The sequence below is a fragment of the Tigriopus californicus genome, chromosome 11 (genome assembly GCF_007210705.1).
Source record: "Tigriopus californicus strain San Diego chromosome 11, Tcal_SD_v2.1, whole genome shotgun sequence".
In the NCBI taxonomy this organism is placed as follows: Eukaryota; Metazoa; Arthropoda; class Copepoda; order Harpacticoida; family Harpacticidae; genus Tigriopus; species Tigriopus californicus.
In genome coordinates, this window is record NC_081450.1 from 4,993,760 (window position 1) to 5,019,234 (window position 25,475).

The window sequence follows — 25,475 nt, forward strand, 5'->3', positions numbered from 1 at the left end:
ATGCCCCGGTTATATGTTAATTTAATTTTCCAAAGAACTAATATCAATTTTTAATATCACGAAAATGAAGCTTATTTTTTCTTTTTCTTCCATAATTTCAAAGTAACTTAAAATCTTACACAACCATATCTGAAACCCTCAAAAAAGCAGATTTTTGAAAATTTATTTTGGAATCGTCAAAAGAACATATTGCTGGGCGGTCACTTAAAATTTCATAAATATCAATGAAGTCTTAAAAAAGCTATTTTTAATCAGGTTCAACAAAGTCTTCAAGAAACGACCAAATCTATAGCATTGTCTGTTATAGGCATTGTCTTCAGAATTGAAGTGAATGCGTACCTAAGTGTACTCTTGATGATTGTAAAACACATTTTTCAAAAAATTACGCTTTTAGTGTGTTTTAAGTGACATTATTTGGCATTTTTAGCTATTGTGAGACTATGCAAGAAAGAGAAAAATAATCTTTCCTTTTTTGATATTGTAAATTAATATTAATTCTTTGGGAAATTGTATAACCGGAGCATTTTGGGGCTAAAACCGATGAAATTTGGACCACTAAGTCCCATGTAACTAAGTAGCGGTGAGATAGATGATATCATGAATTACATTCAAGAGCTAACTAAGTGGGCTCCCAATATACATTGAATAGGTTTTTGAAAACTTTAGCTTTTGTAATGTTTTTAGGTATCTAAGTTTTTTATGTGGGCCAGAATTCCATAAAGTAATGATATCAAAGAAGTTCCCAATGAGTTTTTAAGGTAGAAAAATGCCAAGATGTTTCGGGAGTTTCCGTCGAAACTTTAAAGGGTATTTTTACCTCTGTGAAGGGAAATGTGTTAGTAATATCCAATTTAGCCAAATAATGCATTTGAAATGCAAAACATGCGACTACAATGGAGCCAAATATTGCTTTTGATATATGCGAAACATGCAATTGCAATTATTCCTCAGCATCAATAATGGGGATAATCTTTAATTGACAATTGGCTAATTACCTGCAAAAAAATGCAATAAATGGAACTAACAATTACGTTGCCCAAAAGTTAATTGAATCACGACTAGTTCCCATTTCTAATTGTGTTATATTCTAGTCACCGATCTTCAACTGCCAATTACTCTTCAACAAATTGATACAAGTATCTAGTATATTTCCAAATTTATGTTTCATGCAAAACTTGCTTTGAACGCGATCAAGTAATTTGATTTTTGCTATTGATACCATTTCAGGGAAAGCGTTTGGGAAACACCTTGGCCAAATTTCACGCCAATCGGGCCATTCCTTAAGAAATTGTGAGTCTTGCTGAAGGGAATGTCACTCTCGAGCAAAATAGGCACCCTTTATTCATTTGGCTCATTCAAAAGCCCTACATTGATGCATCACTATCTATTGAAAAGTAACACTTTTTCATCTTAGGTTGGGTCCTGTTGAGCACTTTTGGTGCTTCCAAGACATCCATTTTCATGAGCGACTTTGACAGACTTAAAAAATGCTGTTAGAACATAAGTGATGCTTTTTGGGAATACCAGGGATATTCGTACCTCAAATCAAAGAATCACTTCAATTGCCACCATTTTAAAAGAATGGAGCGAGAGTTATCAGAGCATAATAATCCTTAGTTATCGACCAAAATCACAACTTGGCTGACCATCCCTAATGTGATCGATCTCTTCGATTTGACCATGAATCAGATTAGTCTTTGAGTTTTGAGTTTCAGAAGCTCTTTTCACCTCAAAAATGTAGCCAGAGAAAAGGGTCGAGCTAAAAGACTAACGACACGTGGGGATCTATTCGCGTCTGACAGACAGATCAAACATGATCGTTTGGAAAAGGGCGTTTAATATTTCATAATATCCGCATGTAACCGTTACACCGATCTGATTTAGTATTGAAGTTTCAATCGAAAATGTCAGACATCCGAGTGCTGTCAAAAAGATCACGAACACCGGTAGCTTTTGCACATCCGTTGTCCAGACACAACCGTATTGTGTTCCTTTGTCAGAATATGGTTAGTTTCCTCCATACGGATTTGTTCGACCTCTTTGATGTAGTTGCTGTCAAATGGATGAGGAATGTTCATCTTGTTGTTCAAATACTAACGAGCAATAATGTTAATTATATGCTTTCTTGCTTGTCGATGATTTCAAAGTACAACGTGCCTTGGATTAAGGTCAAAAAATTTGCGAGGATTTAAGGGGAGGGATAAACAACGAAAAGCCAATGATTTCTCATTCAAGTAACAAGCGCCTGCCATTTACGGCTCCCATTTCCGAATGCACATTCCTGATTATAGCCGGCAGTTCAACATTCAAGGGATTTTAGTATCTGGTTGCAGTTCGCATATCTTATGACGCGACCCTGACTGTTAGTTTTTCGATTGGACGAGCACGACGGTAAGTTAAAAGGCAAAGACCAGAGTTAACAATTATGTTTATTTGGCCGCAAAGTTCAAGCATTTATCCTGTCAAGAACCTGCATTTTCAATGGTCTGAGTAGAGGACCTAGGATTGGCCGTCCAGAAATGTATAAAGATAGACATACCATTTCAAGGATAGGTGTAGAAGAGAAGCAATTACACGCAACCCTGGGCAACATGCTCGTTGGCGTTCTTCAAGTACAAACAACGCTCAAAATTGTCCTTCTTTCACGCATTGACAATGGTCACTCAGCAAGCTAGTTTCAAAACACGGCAACGAACACTCTGTCTAGCAGATGTGGCGGCTTGAAACGAGGGTCTCACAACAGACTCTGCCGCTTCCGAAGGGTCTGATCTGTCAAAGAATGGAGAGCTTCTCCGCCTTTCCCTGGAATCCTCGGTGAGTTTTGTGGAGGACGTGTCAGGTAAACCCTCGGGTTTTGGACTAGTTGTGGTGGGCGGAGCTCGATTGAACAACTGTTTTCGAAGGTTACTCAATCTATCTCTGTGTACTGACAGGACGGAGTCACCCTTGTCGGTGGATGCTGGATTCGATGCATTGGATGTAGATCCGGGTTCCTCATCACTCTTGGCAGCCTCAATGGCCTTGAAACTGTTTTCTCGACGGGTTGCTTCTAGAGCTTTTTCTTGTTGCTGTTGCAGTTGATCCAAGATAGATTTCGTGTTTGAGGGTCTGGATTTGGACAAGAACCGTTGTCGAATCTGATCTCGACGAGACGTGAATGAGGGCACCTCTGAGGTCTCTGCTATAGTAGTAGTAGTTGTAGTGTGGGTAGTGGTGGTGGTGGTAGTAGTGGTAGTGGTAATAGTTGTTGATGTTGTGGACACAACAGTTGAGGCTGTAACGGTAATTGGTGCCTCAGTATTCAATGAATCAAGTGTGGTCGAGGCTAAGATGGTTACGGCGTTCTCAGTAACCGAGCTAATAGTTGTAGCCTCAGATGTTGTGCTTTCTTCATCAGTCTCCTGTAATTCCGCTTCGGAAAGTGAGATCGTGGTGGTTTCGGCTTCGGTGCTGTCAATGGGCGAAGAAGAAGTGCCGAGTTCAAAGGTGGTGATGGGCTCTGTTGTAGTCACGTCTTGTTTTGTTTTATGGCCAGCAGGAAGAACGACATGAATGTCGACTAATTCAGAGGAAGGTGCAAGGTTTTCGGGTTGAATAGTTGTTGGTAGCTCAGTGCTGGTGGCAAGAGTTGTGGCAGCTATGGTGGTTTCGTCATTCTCTTCTTCCGAAATTTCAAGTGGGTCCACGGTTTCAATTTTACCGACGGGAGGAGGAGCTTCTGAAGATTCGATTTCAGTAAAGATCACTTCTTGGTTGGAAACTTGCTCTTCGGGTAAATTTCCCAAAGAATCAGGAGTCACTTGTTGGAGTTTTTGTGCCATGGGCTTTTGTTGAAGGTGCTCAAACAAAGCTGTGACGTTAAATATGTCTAAGACAGAGGTCAACATTTCAACGCTGTTTGGCTTGTCCTTTTCAATCATTGGTTCAAACGTTGGTGGAACCTCAGTTGGCTCTTCAGTTGGAATTTCTGTCGCTTGAACATCTTCTATATCATCAACTGAATCCATGGTTGTGACTGAAGTTGAGTGAAGGCGTGTCTCTTGCAATGCATCAACGTCTTCCTCATTTGCCTCGTCCAGTGAAATCATCTCGTTTTTTTTGTTCAAATCCGTGCTTGTTGCGACTTCTGTGCTGACTCTTACTTGGGAACTTGGAACCACAATCAGTGTCTCCTCGACTTCGCCAAGGGATTCAATCAAATCATGGTTAAAATGAGAGGGTCTTACGATGATCAAAGAGTCATCTGGATTTTGGGCATCCTCAAACAACTCCTTAACCTCCTCTGCGATTGATTCCGTGCTTGACAACTTGGAAATTAACTCTGGTTGATTTGTTGTTGACATTGTTGAGCTTGTCATCTGAGTTGTTGTTTCTATCGTTTCTGCTTGTTCTGTTGTGATATCCTCCCTATCTCCTGATACTTCATTGTCTTTAGATGTTCCAATTGAAGTAGACACTTCTTTGGATACTGTCACCACAATTCTCTCTGAACCCTCCTGTTGAGTTGAGATCTCTGTTGTCTCCGCAAAAACTTCTTCGCTCAGTAATTTCTCCTTAAACTCTTCCGCTTTTAATTTAATGACCTCCAGGAATTCGGGCCTCTCATTGGCCTTTCTAAACGGTGACAGTGTGCTCTTGATCTCAACCTTTGGCTTTGGCGTTGTGGTGTATGTTTCATTACGCTCAGACGGCGGTACTTTTAAGGAACTAATTGTACTGGAATCCAATTTGGCTTCCTCCTCGTTGTCGGACACGAACTCCTCAGGATCTGACAGATCTGAATTGTGTACATTTTCTACTTTGGCAGCCTCTAGAAGCTTTTTGATTTCAGACTTGCGTTTAACTACATCGGCGTCTTCTACGTCCAAGGCCTGCTCAAAGATCGTTTCGATATCATCTCCATTAGAAGCTTTGATCTTGAATGTCCCTCTGTCTTGCTTCCGAGGCCTAAAACATCGTGGCCCTGAACAGTACAAATCGTTCCTCTTGGGTCGTTCAGTCGTGAAAATAGGGGGTCGGAGGCTGGGCGAGTATCGATGGGCGGGTAGCGTTCGAACCGGACTTCGGGTGGTGGTGGTTGTGCGGCTGATTGGCTTTTTCCTATCTTTCTTGAGGATATTGGGACGTGAGGCTGGATCAAACAAAGGCCTTCTAGCATTTTGGATTTCTTTGCGAACTGGAGCAGGAGTTGGCGTTGATTGTTCCTGGACGAAGCTTGGGACTGAAATAGGCTGCGGTGTGGGTAACGACTTGACAATGTCTCTAGATGGTAAGGTTTTGACGACCGTCACTGGGGCTTCAGTAGTTGAAGAAACCCAAGCTGTCGATCCTGATGAGAATGGAGATTGAGGCTCCTTTTTCTTAACCAAAATAAATTGGACGTCTTTCTCAGATTTAAAAGACAAGTGTCGAGGTGCTTCTGCTCGGGAAGGTGTGGGTACTTTCGGAGGTACAGACAGTTGGACCACTTGCACCTCTGGCGATGGTCGGACAGGTTCATGTTCCCTTATTAAAAGTGTAGGTCTGAGGGTATTGGTAATGAAGTCGCTTTCCTGGAAGACTACTGGGTTCTTGACTGGTCGTCGAGGTTTCGGTGTTGGAAACCTAAACTTGTTCTCTGGGTTAGGCTCAAACCTAATGTAGCTCCCATCGTCAAAAGTGGCCTTCTCCGTTGTTTCAACAGCTACCACTTTATTTTCTGGCAATGGTGGAAGATTTCGCTCGTCTGGACATTCAGGCCTGATCTCTCGCACAATGTATGGCCAATCACAGACCCTTTTCTGGTGGTGGAAGTACAAGGACCCACATGATTTTCTCTCAAGTCCAGTCCAATCCGAACAATGATAAAAGAATCTACAGTCATCTGGATCTGGGAAGTAGGAATCGTGTTGTGTTCGACAATCAATAATCACGCCCTCTCTGCCAACAACACTTTGACCTGCAAAGTGAAAGAAGAACCAATGTCTTTGAGAATGATTTCTCTCATGCTGATCAAGGTCAGACGGTCAGTGGTGTGGTGCTCAAAACGAGTGTTCATGACACAAGGTCAACTACCTTTAGCCAAGAAAGAAAATTCTGAGATATTCAACTTACCATTTTCCATGGGTTTCCCCCATGCTGCGAGGATTAACTGACTAGACACAAGAAAGAACGTCGACATCGACTTGATGCTCACTCTGTCACTGAAATGTCCCATCTTATTGGCAAGTTTGATTTTCCATCTGTCTTTGGCACTTCAATCGTCAGAATCAGGTCACATTTCACTTAGAATATTTCACTCAAAAACAACACGCAATCTGGAGATCACTCTCACTACTGACGCATGGCTTGGATGAAGGTTTTGACTTTGGTTGTGAATGGGTGAGTGGTTGTTGACGCACGTTGTTGCGTCGTCGCTAGTTCTTAGTTCTTAGCAAGGATATCTGAGGTAGTTCGTACGAAGCTTGTACCAATTGGGAGGAAGCCGCGCGTTTGGCGTCACAAGAAACCGCTTCCACTTTGGATCGCAACTTGACGCATCGAATCGAGCGGATGAATAGGCTTGTTCTTTTCTTCAACGGAACTTGAATTGTCCCGAAAACCATTGAGTCATTTGTTCTTTGGAGTATCCTGGTCAAGTTGCCTTCGAGAATTCGTCCTGAGACATGTGCTAATGAATCAAAAATAGTTCGCAGGCTTAATAAGGTGTCCGAAGAATGATTCGAAACTAAGCTGAACCGGAAGATCGAGGGGCACTCTGTCTCTTGTTATTCCCCCCTTGGCTATGTAATTGTTGGTTGAATAGGGATTGCCATTGTGGTCCTTCATTCAGGACACTCGTCACAGAGGACACGGGTGGGAAGCCAGGAGTTTTATGGAGCGGGAGGAAATCGAAAAACGCCAGAAGCAAACAATGCCAACATTATGAGAAGCTCGAGTAGGCAGACCTCTTTGATGATTAATTGAAACCCAGCCAAAAGCCATCCATGTTCTTATTTGCTCCAGAATATCATCGCAAAAACTACATTCCAGTCAAGCAGCAACAAAAGACAAAATTTCATTGAGTATTCACCGATAATTTATCATCAATATTGGTATGTGCTTCATATTAGAACAACTATCCTTCTAACAATTAATTCGACCTGGATAATTCCAAAATAGGTACAAATCAGGATCCCAATCGATGTTCGTCTCATGTGTTTTTTGGGTGGCATGATTCAGGGACTGAGAAAGAAATTCTATTTATCTCCATCCACAACGTCGTATGCCTGGAGGCAACAGATAGCCTTGTCTGAGTCTCAGGTTCACAACTGGTTGAGGGTCATTCATATCGGCCTCTCCTGAGCCATCCGCACTGTTTCGAATCAAGCATGAAAACTCTTGTACATGCTTTTTATCATCTTCGGGCCACTCGTTTGGATTGGTTTGGACAGTGGTTCCAAGACATTCCTCCTCGTTGGGGCTAAGAGTTATGGAGATCACAAGTGGATTGACCAGTTTTCTTCGCTCGCGGATCGAATAAGTTGGGACAACGCTTAGAGGGACGTGGGTCTCCTATCCATAGGTTCGATCGGAAGTGATTTTGCAACAACGTCTTGACCATTTTCTGCCCTAATCGCTCACCCTCGGGGTAGATCCGTTTTTGAAGTGGCAATTGTGCCCACTTGGACCAGAATTGGGAATAAAAGATCTCATGAACAGTGCCAATGACCATGACTTCTTCCAGTTGTAGGAATGCCAGTGTCAATTCAATTTTCCCCCCACTTTGTCACTCAGCCTAAAAGTCATGCTGATTACCTTTTTATTCCCCTTCGACGTGGTACAAACAAAACTACTTCAATTGATTTTGAGCCAAGGTCAACCAACCCCTAAGAAGGTGGATAGATGGATGGGTGGAATGTTGGCGACGCCTCAAAAAAGAAACATCAGTTGCCTGGCTTGAATTGGGCTCTGGGATTTCCTCTCATACATAGCAAAACAGACGTTTCAATTCTCAAGATCGTGTCCTACATCAATGCATCATCCAAAGCTTGATTACCATGGATTACTTTAAGGCGCATTGAACGGAAGAGAAGGAGAATGAGAGACAGAGAGGGAGTACATAAACCAGCGAGAGATTAACCGGTCCTCTCAACTAAACAGTAGCTTGAAAGGATCTTGGAATGATTGCTATTTTCAAAGCATGACATTCAGTTTGCTGATTGATTGTTTTGTTGCCGCAATTCCTTAATCGTTGATGTAATTAATCTTCCAAGAAAAATTGCTGCGAGGGTAGAATAACTAAGATTCATTCAAAGCTAAACGGTGAGTAAGTAAAAGTGTTCTATAACTAAGAAAAATGTCCAAAAAAAGAAGAACCGATAGGGCAGTTAAAGAGGAAAATTGTGCCCAAGTCAATACGAATTTCATGAACTCAAGAGAAAATGAAAGGCCATCTGTGTGGAGGAATGATGCCCTATGAACTTTCTTTCCAATCAGCAATTGTTTCTCTTTGTATGCACTATTCCTTCGCATATACGCGTAGTGACCGCCCGATGAATATCAAGTCATTCACCACCTTTCGACCTTGAAACAATGCTTAAAAATGAAAGCAGTACAAAAAGAAAATTACTGTTCCACAATGAATCCCACTTGTTTATATTTGTCAAATAGGTGAGTGCTCACAGAGCATAATTGGCTTTTTTATATTTTAATTTTCATGGCACGTATTCTCACTGGATTTGGATTTTATTTGCGCTCAGGGTTCTTGTCTTTCCTTTGTTTAACATTGAAAATGCCAAAGCCCCCTCCAAACATGTTTTGTATACATTTTTACTCGATTTATAGTTTGTTTGTTTTTTTATCCAACCAGACGTTCCAGGATATGAATGTGCTATCAGATTAGGTACATTATTGCTCTAATTTTAAACGTGAGAGTGCTGCCTATGCTTTATGGTTGCTATTCATTCGCCATTTTCCTCAATCGGGTTTCACTCGCCAAACATTTGGATAGGTAATATTTATTTCTTTTTGTATTTTGACCCACAAGTTGCTAAGTGGGTTTTATAGGCATGTCATATAGCGAAATTCTATCGTTTATTGATTTTTTGGGGTTAAAATGGCTGGTACATATTTCTGACTAGAGAGGGCTCCTGAACAAAGTTGGAATTGGAAGACCACGAAGACACTCAAAATTTACATCTTTCTGATAGTACTTGATCATTCACCTTCATTTGATGCATAATTTTGCCTCGAGAAATCTGCTTATTCAAGATATGAACGGTTTTGGTTTGTTTCACATAAATCGAGGGAGGATCTCAATCGATAAGGAAATCCTACTATCACCAAATTTGGGCTTAGTGATTGGCTTGAAAGACGTGTGGGCCTGCGTAAAAACGATCTTCGAACATTTTTTTTTTATTTTCAACCAAGGAACTCTTAAATGTGTGGTGTGATAACTGATGTAATGATGATCCCCCCTGCAGTGGATCATCGCCTCGAATGGCGGACCCTGAACCCTAAATGGGACAGTATATATATAAAATTGAACAGTATATATATAAAATTGAACAGTATATATATAAAATTGAACAGTATATATATAAAATTGAACAGATTATAACACTATTGTGATCCATTGAGAAAACGAATCTTGCAATAAAGACTTTCTATAACTGATGTAAAACTAGCATTAGTCTGGACTAGAGCCACTATATAGTGGGTCTAGTCTGGACAACAGAAGAAAGTTCTTTTTTCTTATAAAAAACATGGGTTAAACTGATCTGTCAGATTCGATTTATCCCCAAAATCAAATCATTAATGAGCACAACATCTCGTCCTTAATAGCAGAGGTCCTCCCTCTGTGCTCCATCTGCTTGTAATGTTTATCCAAAGATCGACGTGGGTTTGGGGATAACCTTGTCATCGCCGATTTTGTGCGTTAATCATGGACTCAATGAACCGTTTAACACAACATTTGCTGGTGCATGAGGAAACCACCTACATTGGAACAGATCCGACATCTTCAGATCGAAATTTTTGAGTCCAAATTGAACACGGTTCTGATCTGGTTTGTGGTGACGCTCAACCACCAAAACCGCGGAATTGAGAACAAATAATGAGATTCAGTAATTACGAACTTCGCCAATGAGATGAGAGTCGTCTTCGGCGTGTAAAACTCTTCCGCCATGTCTTGACCACAAACTCCGGAAAATACTACAATATCTAATGGCATAAGACGAATTTAAGGACTGTGTAAACGAACTAATTCAGATCATGTTTGGAAATTCAAGGTCCAACTCTAGCGAGTAAATAGAGGGAGGAATTCAAGGGGAGAACAAAATACCGATGAATAAGATTAGGTGGGATTTGGATGTTTTTTCGGCGAGGGGTAAGGAAGCAACTGATTCATTTCCACTTTGAGCCTGCCAAAACCGGAACTCTACTCCAAAACCGTGTTGTGATCCCATAAGTCACATTTTTGAAAGTGTTGTGGGAAGTAATCACTATGGCATAATTACAAGAAAGCGAACATAAGCACAAGTTAAAGATCAACGTGTTTGCCAACGCGGTTCCTGTAATGTGCAAGACTTCATTCAGCTTGGGCCCCAGATCGTAGACGTAAGGCACTGCAAATTCGTAGTGATAGACTCCACACTTCTACCAGAAGCAATATTTTGATTCGAATGTTTGCGAATCGCATAATGGACGCGAACTTTTTGTCTTGCAACAATGTTTGTGCCACGTCGCAGTAACGAGGTTATGAGGAACCTGTCGGAAATCGAGAATTCAAGTTGACCATGTCTAATTAGACCTTTCCTAACCACAACGCAGATTGTTGGATAGTTGCCAAATCGTTGTTGTAGCTTAGTCGAAACTTTTCATTTTGGTACGAAAGTGCCTAAGCTGACTGAAAGCCCGTAGGCAGAATAGATGGGGCTTGGGGCGAATGTTTGCAACGCAAATGGTCTGACTTTCGTGGTGGAAGTAAGTCAAGGTCGAGCCCAACGTGCTCTACTACGGTACTGTTCTCAGTCTATGGTGATGAATTTATAACATTTTCGGGAGTCATATCTACTAGAGGGCTAATAGCTAATAAGATGAAAAGAGCGAGTAACAAGAAAAAGCTAGATATAGAGTCACGTTTTGGCCTCTGGCATCCGTTTTGATCACCTTTAGGGACAAATTTGAACAAGAAGACATGAACCTACTGAACAAGATCAATTTCGTGACATGAAATTAAGAGGAACTTATGATTCATGATTAGTAGGCCTCGACAAAATATGTTGGATTTTTGGCCCAAATATGTCATTTTTTATGTTACTCAAAACAACTCAAATATGTTGATTTTATGTTAACCAAAAACGTCTCGGTTTGTTGTTTCCGTGCCGTTTATTTTTCCTAGCATAACTTTTTAAGTGATTCCGATGTTATGGCACAGTATGCAATTGATTTTTTTCGAGAGTCTAGTGCTATTGCTTAGGGCACTTTTCCACATTTAATGATTTGATTTGTGTCCTATTTAATCCACAACTGAATAAAGTCGTTGTTCTCAGAAGTTATCTTTCTCTTCGTTACGTATCATCACAGGAAGAAAATAAAAAAGGTCAAAAAATGAAAATTGACAAGAATATTTTTGGGGGGCTCCCAAATCCCAAAATGTATGAAAAATATTTCTTATGTAAAACGTTTTTGGTCTGTGTCTAATGATCAGGTTTCATTTTAGAGCAAGAACATATTTTACATTCAAGAAGCAGGGTACAGTATTTGTGAGTTTAAAACTATAGTTTCTAATTCTGAAACTACAAATGTCACTTTTTGTTAAAAGCAGAATTTCAAGTTTCTAATGAAAATTCTAGAATATAGTCAAGAACGTTTTTGGAATTACACTGTCTTTGCCCGGGTGCATCGAAAAGGTTATTTTAACACCGTCTTCACTTTTGAGGATGCTAAAGAACTTTTAGGGCTTGCATACGAATACAAATTCTCTATGCATTCCTATGAGGCAATGTTGGTGATAAAAAATTCAGGTTCAAGGCTGTCACAATCTAGTATCTCATGCCCAACAAGACGTGCTTTGAGCACGAAAGAACGGTTTCTTATATTGTTCAGAGATCGGAAATCTGTTTTAAGGCAGAATGCAGTTGCAACTTTTTCACTCATATTTAGTTCAAGTAATTTTTTCGTGATTTTAAACAAGAATACCCTTGGCCGAGGATTCAGAGAGATTATTGATTTTTTTGTACATTTTAGATGCAAATTTGTTAAAAGTACATTTCCAAGGGACGATAAAATTACAATAAAGCAGAAGAGTCTCCCAAAAGAATAATAGATAGTTTGAATTGAAGATTGGAGGAAATTACGGACCCTTTTATTTTGGGCAACCCTTTCTTGCCTCTTTCATTACATTGCCTTAGCAAACCGTAATAAATGGACCAGTGTTTTCAATTTTCCTTGTTTTATGGTTATTTGCCATTTAATTGTGTCTTAAGGATTGGCTGCTTGTATATCTAGTCGTTTGGGCTTAAATGGCAAAGTTTATTGAACAGAAATGAAGAGGCATTTTTCGTAAGTGGCTGGAAATGTATAACATTTAATATTTGGTTCAATTCAAATGCAATCAATGATCTCAATCACTTGTTGATGCGAATTTAATGCATTAATATGAATAAGTCCCATCTTTTCAATCAAATCCTAACAACAACATTTGATCGCATTTTTTCCATAATAATTGTGCAAATGCATAAAAATCACGCATGGCGTGCAAAGCACAATATGATATTGAATCTGCTCAGTTTCCGTAATAACGGCTCCATAAAAGACGGAACTTAGTTAGATTGTGGTTAATTCGTATGAATGTGAGATATTTCCTTGGCCACCGCTGTTCAGGATTTGTCTCATCCTTGGTTCCCCTCTTGTTTGAATATTTGCTCACTTTTCAGTAAGATCAATCACATGAACAGCTCGCAAAAAATCAATTGAAAACTCTTGCTTTTCTGAACGTCTAAAAGATGGCTAAGGTCACAGAAATCACATTTGATGTCATCCCAAATATAGGATCGTCGATCATACTAGCAAAAAGTTCATTTCAACCATTGAGATCCCGAGCAAGGGCAAGACGAGGGTGCATATGTTTCCAAAAATATATATACCGGATGCGCCATATTATCGTCTACACTTATTTTTGGCCCCCTATAACCGCGTCAATGGGAGGCCTGTTGCTTGTTGATTGCTTGCATGTGATCACTACCAACCATTTTCGATCATATTGGCAGTCTGAATTCAGAAATAGACAACATAGCCTCTTAAACTTGTAAGAATTGCGAAAGAGGGTTGTGGCCAAACTTGACAAAAGTGAGACTGCCATCAAAATTAGCAATAGTTTTGGCATCCACCGCACCTCGGATTACAGTATCAATAAGCTCCATGTCACCACCGGGGTATTCTCCAAGGCCTGTGCCACCATCCACAGCAATGTGGGCAAGCTGAAGCCTTCAGTTGGTGAGACATGGGCCGCCACGGACAATGGGTGCATAAAGAAGATATTCGACAACTTTGTCCCCAGACTCAAGCACTGTTTGACCGTCAAAGACGGTGTATTTGAGAATTGTAATTATTGGATGTATGGCTTCCAGCTTCAATTTGATGTCTTAAGCTCTCCAACTCATTTACAAATGAGTTCTACTTCATGAGTCCTTTGAAATCAACATGTAGACGATAATATGGCGCACCCGGTACCTCGTTCAAATCGTAAATGTAAGTAAGAACGAGAACGACTTAAACAAGTAATATTTCTGTTAAACATTTGTTTTTTTGCGTTACAAAGTTGTCGCAAGTTTTCGTCTAGCGGTACTGTTAGCTTAAACTTCCTTTCAATTATTCTAAAGAAATAGGTTCATTTTCAAGATCTCAAGTTGATGTTCCAAACCGACGAATGCACATTTTCTTGCGCAACAATATCAAACTCAGGTCTCTTTATTGACTTGCCGTAATTTCCAAGCAACACAGAGCCACAAAACCACCCTCTTGAACATTTGCGATACTTTGATTTACGGACCATTTTCCGTTCCGGCAATCGTTATGGAGCATTCCCCAAGGCACTTTTCGGCAACAGTTTTTCACTCTCAAGAAAACCTGAGCGGAAGTTGAGAGGAAATGAGCGGAAATCGTCTTCATCGACTTGACAAGAGTGCACACGTTGTTCACACCACCTTGACTTCTGTTTCTTTGTATCTTGTGCTCTAATAATCTTCATTTTAACACATGCCGTAAATCTGTCTTACTCATTGATTGCGATCAAAGTTACCATTGGCCTCCTAAAATACTTTGATGAGGTGACTGATTGTTCCCCAAAATATGTCAATGACAAGAAGGATCATCCACAGCAAATGGCTTTAGAAGGAAAAGATGGCACTTCCTCCTTGTCAACGGCACTTGTACCCAAAAGTCAATTTTTGGTGTGATTTATGTCACTTGTGGAGTCTTGCAGTATCGACAATAAAACCACAAAAACTACCAGAATTTGTGGCTAGGAGTTGGCTTTTGGCATATCGCTTTTAACTTATACTGTACTTGATTCCGCAATGCTTTGGGAGAAAAACCAGCATGCTACCAACCAACCAATCATGACTTTGATGTCCGTTTACGGTATGTAATAAACACCGTTTTCAAAAAGCGCATAATCTTCAAAAGATCAACCAGTATTACGTTATTTCCTTTTGTGGAGGGCAAGACGTAATCTTTGCGGTACATTTTGTGCCTTGACACGATTCAAATTCAAGCTATTTTTGAAACCAGCTCTACGTGAAGTTGGTACCCAAAGGGAAGCAAGGTGCTCAAGGTTCATGAAGATGTTCAAGTCAAAATGCCAAGATCATGTCGTAGTTAGTTTGGCGGGTGTTTTTATCATGCTAACAAGCATCATCCTTTTCGAAAGGATCATTTCAATTTGAAATGACGATTCGGAAGGCACATATTCAGGTGCAATCATTTAAAGTTGGTCATGTGTGAGATTTATTGGACGATTTGCTCTGTCAATCACGTTTATTGACTTCCGTTTCTTGCTCCTTCACCACGAATTGGATCAGACTTGACAACCACATTTTGAACGAGAGCGTCTCCGTTGTCATTGGCGTTAAAAGCAACGGTTCTATTTGATTTAAAACCAAGGAACTTGAAAGTGTTGATGGAGGTAAATTTAGGCTCCCTGCCCTGCGTGCAATTGCCAATTAAAACCTAATTATCGGGCCGTTGCCTTAAACACACCTAGTTTGTTTCATTCAATGATTTGATCAAAATCTACCTCTCCCATGGCATTTGAGATCTTTCAAATTCGGCAGCAATTCTCAAGAGAGAGACCTAAACTCATGCACACCAAGGTCAACGTCTTGACATGTTCTGCTTTAAAGCCTACTATTTAGAGACACTGAGATCATCATTCATAGCTTGGGAAATGAATCCATGATCTACGTAAGCACAGTACTCAAGATTCTCCACGCGTATCCTTGAGTTTGTCGAGCTAATTTGAGTACGTTCAATAATTAAAGCTGCACCTCTGTCAAGGCCTGACTCATTCCGGCTTCGGGACAATCGGCTTCCTTTCTTAAAGGAACTTAGAACGAAAGAAATGAGTTGGCAGCTGGTACAGCTTCATTCGTTCATTCATTCATTCATTCACCAGAGGCCTCCATAAAAAACAAGAGAATAGTCGGGTTTGGGAGCGAAAGAAATCTCGCTTAGTCTGGCCTCGAACCCTCAACATCGTCATCGGATAATCATCAAGATTTGAGTGTATGGAAAACAATATGAAGGGTCTGTCATGATAAAGCAATTTCTAGTTTTGAAAATCATCCTAATAAATATACGAGTGACCGTTAGGACACTTGTCACTCAGTTGAGGGTAGATGTACTTTTTATTCGATACACATCTCGGGAGTGTTTGACAGACTTATTCTCGCCATAGAATCCCCATTCAATAAATTGAAATGTGTTATTAGTTTTCATCCTTTAAACGGATCCAAAGGACATTAGAATTGACCAAACCCATTCGGTGCGTTCATATTTTGTCTATTTTTGATTTTTTTTTCAATGAATCTCACTAAGAAAATCGATGGAGTGCGGGAATACCCCAAGGCTGGTGAACAATATGACTTGATCTTTTTCAGGTACAGCATAACGCTAAACATAACTCAGTCGTTCATGTGTTTGATATTTTTGTTCATACTCGTACGCTGTGGTCGCTAAGTGTGTGTCTCATTATTGTAGCACGTCATTTTGTTATTTATCCGATCATATTTTAATATAAAATAAAAAGTCAGGATTGCCATTTCTAGGGGTGTGAGTTGCAAGTGAGCCTCCGAGACCACCTCGAACTTCATTTCAGTCAATGTTGAAATCATTTTTTATTGATGTTATCTAAGGTCAGAGGGAGGCCTCGCCCAGCCAACGATGCCAGCCATTTCATCGTCCAATTTTTCTGATTGTCAATGCCGTGTCCGTTAGATTGGTTTCTCGCCTGTGGGCGTGGTTAGGGTTCAAAAGTTCCAGGCGAAAAAAAGGTGGTGAGGAAATCGAACCGGGAATCACTTTCATGTTAGGGCACTGTGTTAAGTAGTACCTCAAGTCTTAGTAACTCCATCTTAATTTTGTCCGCTTTGGTTTGGCCTAAGGTTTGGGTATTAGAACAGGGCACTAGTTAGACCCTTTCAAAGAGAACAAACGTTTCTCTTTTACTGGAAAATGTCATTAAAGTTTGTTTGTCCGCACCTATACGAAGTAGAGGGCGCTTCCTCCGCTCAATGAAAAGGACAGTTGACAAGGGTCAAGTTAAAGAAGAACCAACAACCCTTCCGAGAGACATTTCAAATCCCATAAGGGTATAATTCTCATCACTTTTGACATTCAAATAAGAATAAACAGAGAGCTATATGTGTCAAAAAAGCTAATGGTAAGTTTGGAAAAAGTGATATTTTTAAAGTTAGCCACCAAAAACTTTTGAAACTGTGCCTTTCCTAGTATCATTTTGTTGGAAATGATGATAGCCAAAGTGTTGAAGCGTTATCAACCACACAATATACAATCTCGTGTAAGATGATTATTTACATGTCATAATTATTCGGACAGATAGTCTCCCAGAAGACTAGATGATTTAAGCTGGATTCTTGGATACGGTCGTCTCCTCTCGTCTCGTCTCACCCGTCTCACCACAATGGTCAAAAAACTTTATTATCAAGTATTGAGAGAAATGCGCATATCCATCTTAACAGTCTTCTTCCTTGCAAAAACCATAAGAACTAATTTTGACGTAATTGATTTATTGACTTCTGGCTCAAATTTGGCACTCATTTGGCTAATAGTTAACAAGATTTGTTGGGATATTTCTGTTGGAATTCAAAAAGGCTTTTGAACCACTGTAGCAGTCGTTTCAGTGGTGAGACGAGAGGGGTAAGCTGATCATCGAAGAATCCAGCTTTATTCATTGTGTCACAGTAATTGGGCTTATTTAAAAATCTCTTGATAAAGTCACGCATCTTAGAGCGTAATCTCTCGTTTCTACGTTTGGGTGTCCGAACCTATAAGAAGTAGAGGGCGCTTCCTCCGCTCAATGAAAAGAACAGTTGACAAGGGTCAAGTAAAGGAATTGTAACAAAAAGCGCTTGAAATAAAAGCAATCATATATAAAAAACGACTTTTGTGACATAGAGAGAGGGTAACTTTGTTGTTCAAAAAGCACTGTCGGATCCCCATGACAGTCACATTAGTTCGTGACCCTTAATTTTTCGAATAATTCAACGAACTTTATTATCTTTTGAATCGCCAATCTCATCTACGTCAGTCACCCACTTACAACTTGTGCTTTCCTGAATGGTTGGCTTTGGATCAAGAAAATTTGTATACAAATAATATTTCCCCCTGGTGGTGTTTGGCGTGTGATGTCCCATGATAACAGTATCCAATGAGTCCAATTTCATGCAGCACCTGTCAGAGAGGAAATCCTCCTCGGATTCACATTTTATACCGTAGTAATGAGGCGGGCTCAAAGAGATGGATGTGCCAAAAAAGTGCCATGCCTGTAAAAGAGGGATATAAGAGATTAGTAATCACGGATCACTATTAGTTGAGATCTTTAACATTTAGAGCAGATGCCATAACTCACTCGAAAATGAGAGCAACTCAAGTCCACAGATTCCTTTCCTTTGCAACCTGGTTGGGGAGCCTTTCCTAAATTGGGGAAAAAGTCCACGTGTCCCGTGATATCATCATTGCCCACCCATCGGCCCGCAGAATGGATGACGTCCACAAATTGGGCGTCGCTTGGGTCCAATCGGTATCGTGCGGGGGCTGTGTGAAATAGGGGCCCACTGGGATCCAACCCAGTGAGTCTGGGGAGACTGCCATTCATGTAATAGCCAATATGAGCGGCTGCTTGAGCCCCAATACTTGCCCCAAGCAGGTGAATGTTCTCTATGGGTACTTCAAACTCATTAAGAAGGATGTTGATGAATTCAGATCCATACATCCCGACATAACTGAAAAAAATGTGCCATTGTTTTAGAGACGGTGTCGCTGGCATGAAGGGAATCTTCATTGGGAGTCCCCAAAATATATCATATCGAGAAAAGAAGGCACGGCTAATATCCTTCCGGAAGTTCTATGAATTCCAATAATAAGCATATCAAGGGCAAAGATTCGGCTAGCATTAGAGTTGGTTCACCTTTAGGAACAACTTGGATGAGCTACAAATGATCAGTATTTGTGCCTGGTTTTACATGCTCGACTAGAAAATAATGCCTGGAAAAGTTTAGCGTTTGATTTCAACCAGTAAAAGGGGTATCCTTTTTATTTTGAAGTCCCCTCTAAACTTCAATGCCATTAATTGTAATCGCTTTTGCAAACTGGTGCCAGCTATCACTTTGATAACTCAGTTGTTGAATATAATTATTATACAAAGATTGTTAGATTACGCCGATCCTTAACAAGCTAGGTTGCAATCAGAGTTTGCCTAAGCTTAAAAATCGAAAGTTTACCCAAAGACTTAGTTAGTCTAAAGAAATAGTTTCGAGAATTCTCGATTCCGCATTGGGATTTTTTTTTCTCGGTATTCATCGTTCTCGCCCACCCAAGTGCAAAACTCTGGTCGGGAATTTATCCTAGTTTGATGTTAACATTTCTTGTAGAGGGGGGAAAACAATACGCAATACGTGATTTAAGACGATTAATGATTACTCGTCTTGGAAATTCAAAGAATATAATTCTTGCCACACATTGAAATTCTTCATTTTCTTTGCAAAAATCAAAATTTCCCTCGTTCAATGTTTGACTTTAGGACTCCTTTTTATTTTATGCAGATACTATGATATACAAATGAGTCACTTTTGGAGCCCCGTGTTACTACAAAGTGCATTTAGTATGGTTCATTAAATGGTTTTGGATCTTGGTTGAACCAAAGCCATGATCGCATGTATGTCTGGCTGGACTCCAGGTTCTTTTTTGTTGGCTTTCTTAAATAGAAAAAGGGACATATGCATTTGATGTCCTTGCTAAAAACTTAAAGATATGGCTGAGGGTTGAAGTCTTTATCTCACATGCTGTATGGAAGGAAACAAAACAGTCCGCAATTAGGGAAAAGATCAAAGACATAAACCAAAAGGACCCAGATGGATAAAAATTGATCTAAAATTTGAAAGCAAGTTGAAAAAATAAAACTAACATCTGTGAAAACCCAATGAAACACCTTTTTCTCCATTCACACTACTAGTGTTGGCACTTCTCTAATGCTAGGGCAAGTTTTAACCAAATATGAAGACATACAACGATGGTCAATTTGAATTAGGCAAAAGGAGGTCAAGCGGTTGTCGAAAAAAGTTGGTAAGCTGCACTAACGCCCTTGAAATCTGCTGACGACAAAATAGCCGAAATCTTTACAATCACACCTTTTTAAATTTAAGTAGAAAGATTCCCGAGACATCGATGAAACATGAGAGTGGTCCATGTTTTGTATCCGAACGAATTTCTTTTGTATTCCGTCCGTAAATTTAGATTGCTATGATTGCGTCTGTTTGTTTCGTTTGGTTCAAAACCTTGTACGGCAAGAAAAAGGTTGTAAACCCTAACACTTACTCACAATTCTGGGCCACCACCGAATACCATGGCGTCATGGCCAAAATGGTCCAATCAATCGAAAATATGTTGTAGTCGCCAAATCTGAGATATGCATCCTTGAGTAGCCTTGTCCATTGGGTCGATGCAGTGTCCGAGAATCCGTGAACAAAGATCTTTACTGGCCATGATCTGGCAACATATACAAATAAGCATCATTTGAAACAGATGATACATATCCATCACGGAGATGTGTAAATAAAATGGCGACTAAAGCTTATTCCTCCGGCTTTTTTTTAAATGTTGTACATAAGTGTTCACTCACCTGTTAAAATTAGACATTTCGATGTCTTGCACAGAATTAGATGATATCACTTGGTAGTTGGAGGGGTTCACTCTGGTCCAAAGGATAACAAAGCAATCACTAGGATCCCTACTGATGTAAGGTTCAAATTCATGAAATTTCTTGTTTAAAATTCGGGCGAACGCTCGTAATGAGGAGACCGGATCAAAATCCGTGGCGATTAGAAGCATTCCAATCGCGATCGCAAACACGCCCAGTATCTTGCATCGTTCCCATAACGACTTTGGGGACCGCTTTCGTGATTGTTTTAAGGGCAGGTAGACATGCTTAGTAGCCATGGATTCGATTTCAAGGATTCACCTGAAACACCTGCTTCACGTTAATGCTTGGTGCCAACCTCGTCAAGAAGAGATAAGGATTTGGGCGGAGTGGACGCTTATCTTAAGCCGAAAACACAAGATGAAAGAAAGGCTAGTGTTAAGGTATATTTATTCGTTCGAAATCAGACCAGAACAAAATGAATTAGTCGTCATATGGGCGTGAATGGACCGTATGGATCCCATCGAACCTCTTGATTGCCGACAATCTGAAAGAACAGGAGCACAATGATAACATAATTGGCCATTCCCACACGAAAATCAGCCAAGAGTTTGAGATGATCCCACTCTCTGGTCTGGAAAATACTTACTGAAGATGGGGGGCGGGGTCTGTTTGTGTCTGTGGGGGGATTGATATGGGCGGGAGGGATCTTCTGCGGATTGGACGATGGTCTAGTGTAATTTGTGGATCTAATCTTAAGGTACCAGGTTAGAAATTATTATCAGATTTATTGCAAACTAATCAAAAGAGAGAGGAGACACTGGAACAAAGAATAAGCGATTGGATTCGTGTGATTTAATCCGAGACAACAGATTGCGGAGAATGATCTTGTTCTGACTTCAACACGACAGCGAATGCGTCTCGAGACAAGAAAAGCGAACTCTCAGAAAGGTGATTTTGTACAGTCCAAAGAAATGTTGATGCTGGCCTCGGCTAACTAAGGTGGGGCTTCAGGTTCTAGTAGCGAGGCATGCTGCCCCCATAACCCGAGGGCATGGGGTGAGGTGCACTGGCGTTCTCTCGGACACTTTGTTGCAAGAAGTATTGGGCGGTTTGTATTTGTTCCTTGGTTCCCTTGATGGTGATGATGCGCTCGTTTGATCCGGGAGCGGGTTCGTCAATCTCGATGACCGCTTTGGAGTCCGCACGGATCTTGCGGATGCGGGATCCACCCGGACCGATAATGGCACCCGCCATATCCTTGGGGATGGTGACTTGAGTCGATTCTTGAGGTCCGTTGTCCACGCCGCTCATGCCGTTACCATACGCGGCAAAAGGCTGGCCTCCCGATCCTCCGCGCCCGCCAAATCCTCCATCAAAGACCTCTTGATGACCGCGAGCAAAACCGGCACCGCCATCATAACCGTCTCGGCTACCGCTGGAACCGTAGTAGCCATCGTTGTAGCCACCACGTGCTCCACCGCCGTAGCCTCCGCCGCCAGCTCCGCCACCTCGGCCCCCGCCACCAAAGCCGCTGCCATAACCACCGCGACCTCCGCCGCCACCATAGCTTCCACTTTGGCCACCTTGATAACCACCGCGTCCACCCCGGAAACCACCGGGATCACCGCCACGGGCACTACCGCGACCCCCACGGCCGCCGCCAGTGCCGCGACTACCACCAAAGGGTGGAGGACCGCCGACGGAGCCACCGGCGGCAAAGACATCGGCCTCTGTGCCGTAACCGCCATAGTCATTCGAAAAGAAGGCGTCGAAGTTGATAGGATCATAGGGCGAATCGGAGCCTTTGATTTCGGTGCCTGAGACGATCTTGAACACCTCGGCCAAGGCTCCCACTAGTTTGTCCATGGTGCCCGAGACGGCCACGCAGCGGTCGGAGCTCTGGGGCGCGCAATTCTGATACACCTTCAAGTTGGCCCCGGTGGCCTCACGAATCTCCTTGATTTTGAAACCAGCTCGACCGATGATACCGCCCACAACGGACTGATGAATCAAGAGGCGGAGTTCCAAGGGGCCATCGGGGGCGGCGGCCGCACCAGGCCCGCCGCGAACAGCTTCCTCCGTCATATAGGGCAAACTCTTTTCAATAACTTGTACAGCGTGCTCGGGTTGATCGACCACAATGGCCATGACCCGCTCGGGTCCCGGACAGTCGGGGATGCGCACGTTGGCATTGTTTTCCGTGCGCAACTTCTGGATGTTACACCCACCCTTACCAATGAGACTACCGGCCACCTTACTGGGCACCAGGACCCGGACCTCAAATTTATCGCCCCGGGGTCGCTTCATGGGGCCACCCCCGGGGGCGGGCGGGGCGCCCTCATAGCTGCCACGCTTCATGTTACTGGCTGAAGCCAGGGTGAATGAATGATGGGACAGGCGGGGCGGGTTAAAACAACGAAAGAGAGGCGCGATCACAGGATCGCGGGTCAGCCAATCGAGCAGTGGCCGCCAATCAAGTCAATCAATCCAGAGTGGCCAGGGGGGTGACCAGGGGGGTGACCAGGGGAGGGGGCAGGGGTATCAGGCTCCAGGCGATTGGGGGAAGGGGAAGGGGGGGTGCTGCCCTGACTAGTGGGCCGATCCAGGTAAGGCTGAATCAGACGTGGGTGGACATGTCAATCATTCGGGTCATTCGGGTCAATCGGGTGTGTCAATGGGGCCAAATGGGTCGAGAGACACAGAGAGGGTCAGGGACAGAGAGAGGCAGAAGGACTGCAAGCAAAAGAGAAGAGAACCCGGGTCAGGCCAACTCAAACATGGCGGGCGGGCGGGCGGACGGGCACACACCACAGGCCACGGGCCAGGGGCGTTCACGCTCAATCCAAGCGTGGGGAGCCACGTCGTCCCGCGTCCGGCGTCCGGCGTCCCTCATCGGGCCATCACCGCGACAACAATAGCAATAACCATAACCTGCACCTACCGGCTGGGCTGAAATGGGATGGGTGGTAGTCCAACTACGGGCGCGGGGGGTCCGATGGGTGGAATCCAGGGGGGGCGTGCCCGATGACCGACAATTGGGGGGGGGGCAGAGGAGGATGAACGGGCCACAATGGAGTCCGATCTTCGCGTTTATGAGGGTGGCCTGCGCTTTGGCCTGACTGGCTGTCCACTCTCTTCTATCTTACCAGGATCTGTGGATCGGACAAGGGCAGGCACCCAGCGGGCAGGGCCAGTCCACAGGGCCAGTCCCGCCCAGCTCGATCCACGTGCCCTCGTTCACTCAGGCAGGCACTGAGGCACCGGACTGGAAGAGTCCACCCTCGGCTGATGGGCACGTCGGGATTTTGTTGTGCCAGTGGGTGGGCACCCCTGGCTCAGGTTTGCCGTTGGGTTTCAAAGGGCAGTGGCCAAAAACGGCCTGTTCATTGACCAGATAAGACATCCTCGGTGGTCGGCCTTGGGAGTGCAAGTGTTTTGGATATTGATAGAAGGCCACATGCCTACCTTGGGTAACCTTCATCATTAGTTCGGAGTCATAGATGTTTAGACCATTGCTCATGAATCAATGGAATCATTTGGAAGACCCAACAATAACTTAAGGGGCGGTGTGATTAACACCGCTTTCTAGTTAGAGCGAGATCTCCGGTTTAAATATTCTCAGCCCATCTATAAACATTCCCTCTCAAATGGCCAAGCCACCATTTATTGGTCAGACACGTCACCTCTTACCGAAAGATGGCTAATGTAAGGCCCAGGTTTCCTGGTGGGCCCGGCTCATCCCCTCCAACCCTAGTACCCGTCAAGCCAGACACATATAAGATTCAGACTTCAGCTCCATGTCACCATTGTCTCTGCAGTTAACCCAGCCCACCACAAGGGTGCAGATACCATTTGTTCCCCATTCAATTGGGTGGCATTTCAAATCAGAAAAAAAAACCATGGCCTTCTTGGGCCTGCTTTAACGTCCTTCCTTAAATTACTTGATATGCGATCCACTTGCTCATTTCAATTTCATTATCATGCTTGATCAGTACATACCAAGACGACATCCTTTACTTTCATGTAAAGATATCAATCGAGGAAACAAAAGTCTTGTTCCCCCCTCACACTTGAAACATCACAGAATTTAAGGTCAAAAGCAATGTCAAAAAAAGCCACTTGGTCATTGTAATTGCATTTTGGTCCCTAGCTTTTAAAGCTGATAATGGTTGCCTATTTCTGATGTTAAAAATGACTGCTATTTCATTCTATTCCTTTTTGCCTTGTCTTGGACCTAAAAGCGTTCCATTTAGCCATACTTTTGTTGCCTGGCATGATTTTTCTTCTCTCGGCTAGCCTCATTGCTTTGCCCAGTCCTGGGAGCACAACCTAACCTATCAAGTGTGTACACAAGATCGACGGTCTGGGTTCAATTCAGCCAAACGAGCCAAACCCCCTTCCAAAGGGCCACGAGGAGAGGTTCCGAGCCTAAATTTCGAGTGGCTTTCTCAAGTTCAACAGGACTGCCAATCGTAGTTTTGGACCAAATCTTTGATCTATAACGGGTTAAACCACATTTAATCGTCGTGACACCGGCCACAGACTTGATGGTTATTATATGTTCAGTCAATGTACAGAGAAACCGAACGTTCGTAAAAAGAACCAGACACTTATTGTATGTCCTTTCTCTCCAACTTCATTGTGATTTATGGGAGAGCACCGCGATATTTCACCGTCAATTCGATTTCAATCTTAACAAAGCTCTGGTTCGCTACTATTTCACCACTTTTGGCTCCGGTAAAAATCAATGACGTCAATGATGTCGCGGCTCAGTTTCGGATATCGTTTTTTGACATTTGTATAAGACCAAAATGAGTTTTGCAGCCCTTCGACAGCCTTCTTCATTGATTATTCACACCTCACAAGGATTTAATCATTTCGGCACTGCCGGCTAATTTGGCTTTTGCTTCGTTGTCAGGAGGCTGTTCGAAAATTGGTGAGGCGGCTAAAATTGGCAGCACAAACAAAAACGGGGAGTTGAGTTGGCGGTTGCGTACAATGTAAACATTTCCAAGTAGAACCTGAAATTGAGCAGCTCCAAACAAAATTCCGATGGAAAATGAGCTCCATGGGG

At 42.4% G+C, this 25,475-nt stretch overlaps 3 protein-coding genes across 3 annotated transcripts; all 3 read right to left on the reverse strand.

The window, feature by feature from the left end:
- Positions 1 to 1,891: 1,891 nt before the first annotated feature.
- LOC131890975 (mucin-2-like) lies at positions 1,892 to 6,363 on the reverse strand. The gene is made up of 2 exons (XM_059240437.1): positions 6,094 to 6,363; positions 1,892 to 5,938 (listed from the first exon to the last, which is right to left on the reverse strand). Exons 1-2 carry the CDS (start codon positions 6,194 to 6,196, stop codon positions 2,664 to 2,666), a joined length of 3,378 nt encoding a protein of 1,125 aa, XP_059096420.1. The 5' UTR covers positions 6,197 to 6,363; the 3' UTR covers positions 1,892 to 2,663.
- Positions 6,364 to 17,578: 11,215 nt separating this feature from the next.
- LOC131890206 (pancreatic triacylglycerol lipase-like) lies at positions 17,579 to 20,836 on the reverse strand. The gene is made up of 4 exons (XM_059239513.1): positions 20,381 to 20,836; positions 20,077 to 20,247; positions 18,113 to 18,485; positions 17,579 to 18,026 (listed from the first exon to the last, which is right to left on the reverse strand). Exons 1-4 carry the CDS (start codon positions 20,695 to 20,697, stop codon positions 17,745 to 17,747), a joined length of 1,143 nt encoding a protein of 380 aa, XP_059095496.1. The 5' UTR covers positions 20,698 to 20,836; the 3' UTR covers positions 17,579 to 17,744.
- Positions 20,837 to 21,166: 330 nt separating this feature from the next.
- LOC131890205 (heterogeneous nuclear ribonucleoprotein K homolog) lies at positions 21,167 to 23,510 on the reverse strand. Its single transcript, XM_059239511.1, has 2 exons — positions 23,343 to 23,510; positions 21,167 to 23,134 (listed from the first exon to the last, which is right to left on the reverse strand). Exon 2 carries the CDS (start codon positions 22,757 to 22,759, stop codon positions 21,416 to 21,418), a length of 1,344 nt encoding a protein of 447 aa, XP_059095494.1. The 5' UTR covers positions 22,760 to 23,134; positions 23,343 to 23,510; the 3' UTR covers positions 21,167 to 21,415.
- Positions 23,511 to 25,475: the final 1,965 nt, after the last annotated feature.